This window comes from Microtus ochrogaster, unplaced genomic scaffold (assembly GCF_000317375.1).
Source record: "Microtus ochrogaster isolate Prairie Vole_2 unplaced genomic scaffold, MicOch1.0 UNK93, whole genome shotgun sequence".
In the NCBI taxonomy this organism is placed as follows: domain Eukaryota; kingdom Metazoa; phylum Chordata; class Mammalia; order Rodentia; family Cricetidae; genus Microtus; species Microtus ochrogaster.
Window position 1 is genome coordinate 673,102 of NW_004949191.1, and position 1,941 is coordinate 675,042.

General features: G+C 25.3%; 1 protein-coding gene across 2 annotated transcripts in view; it reads left to right on the forward strand.

Moving 5' to 3' along the window:
- The window catches only part of LOC102002740 (protocadherin-11 X-linked), a 766,031-nt gene that overhangs the window by 362,868 nt on the left and 401,222 nt on the right, over positions 1–1,941 (forward strand). The window contains exon 5 of one of the 2 annotated variants that reach the window (XM_026777972.1): positions 1,522–1,551. In XM_026777972.1, the coding sequence (XP_026633773.1) occupies positions 1,522–1,551 (30 nt within the window). Of the gene's footprint in view, positions 1–757; positions 818–1,521; positions 1,552–1,941 lie in introns of those variants that run through there. The other variant, XM_026777973.1, reaches the window with a different exon arrangement.

Genomic DNA, 1,941 nt, shown 5'->3' on the forward strand with positions numbered 1-1,941 from the left:
AGAGAAAAAAAAAGAAATCTTTGAGATAACATATTCATCTGCAAAAATGAAAATCTGATTGCTAGTGAATTTCTTAGTAACGAGTGGCAAACTTATCTAAAATATACTGTACAATAAACATAATTTTATGAGAAATAAACAAAATAATCTACCATGATTCTATAGAATGCTGAGTGGTATTTTCAGTACTATTTTTTATATATGGTTAAAAATGAGAAGATTTGTTATAATTAGAAATGTTTATGCTATTACTGAATCAATATCATTCATAATTGTGAGAGATAGTAAATCAATAAACACTGATTAAATAAAGATGTAAAAACACCTTGGATAGTTGCTTCAAACATTATCCTTAATCTATGTCTTTGCAGACACATTGAGTTTCAGTACTCATCCATGAATGTTTAAATCTCATAAATTCATTTATATATTTTTATTTATTAAAAATTAAATATATTTATTAAATAATTCTATATTAATATATTTAACAAATAAATATATTTATTAATATATATTAACACACACACATATATACGTATGTGTGTGTGTATCTCATCTCTGGACACCTACCATTATGCCAACTCTGAAAGTTCAAATTCTGATTATTTGACAAATAAAAATTCATTCTTTGAGACTGATAATAGGCCGTTGTATTAAAAATGTATGCTATCTTTTCTTGGTCATAAAATTGAATGTACTCCCCTCTGTATTTACAAATACTGTATCCAACTTTCTGTTATTGTTTGCTTTCTAACAGGTTGTCTGTGAAAGCTTTGCATTATTGTGAACAGGGAACCAAAACAAAAGTAGAAAAAGGGATATTGAAGATAATAATTACTTAGAAAGATAGACATAGTTAATTTGTTACATAATTTCTTTATCCTTTAAAATTCAGAATAAATCTGTAACTATGAATGTTCTAAAATATTGAGTCTTAACTGCTAATTGAGAAAAATTACAAAGAAAACAATCTTAAATAAATTGAATTCTATGAGTTGATCTTGATTCTTTTAATCAATTAGGTGAACTGAATTAAGATATCCCTTTTAAGAACTACCAAATTTATTGACTTATCATTTATAAATATTGGCATGATGTCATATGGATAATCTTTATGTTGTTTTTAATTAAATAATTTCTAATGAATTTAATTTATCCTGTTTTAAATAATAAATGTGTTCATATAAAATATAAAAACCTGATAATTCAAAATTTGATGAAATGTATATGATATCAAAAAATATCTAATGAAAATGTATTTTTGCTAATGCCAATGTGGGTTAAGTCAAGCTTTTAAAAGCAATCCATGTTTAATATGGTTGCTCATGATGTTACATGAATTTTATAGTACTTTTAAATTTGTTCGTTCAATCACTGAAATCAGAACAAAACAATATAATGTTACACCAGTAATACTGACACAGTTTTGTAGAAAATGTAATAAATGTGAAGTAACCAAATTAGAGCTGATTTTTTGTCTTTGTTTTTGTTTTGTTTTGCTTCCCTTGCTTCCCAAATCAGAAGAGATCTGAAGGGAGAAAAACAGGAAAGGTAAGACAGCAAAATATTTTTTAAATGTTGTATTTTTATTTATTTTGCTTAACCTTAGCTATTGCTTTATGTACTTAAAAACTATCAGTATTTAGTATGATATATATTATGGTTCTGACTTAGAAAAGCTTTACATTGAGCTGTCTTGATATTCTGTATTACTTACATAGTTCTAGATCTAATTTCCAGGACTTATTTTATATTTTACCAATACTTTCTTTTCTCACTGTTTCAAAATTAAACATACTGTTAACATTATTAGTTTGTAGATGTCTAGGTAATACATGTTTTGTGTGATAAATTTTAGCTATAAAAAGTTGTAATTTTATGTCAGTTCTCATTATATCAGATATCATGGAAAATTAGTGAATATGAGTGAGGAAACTCTGG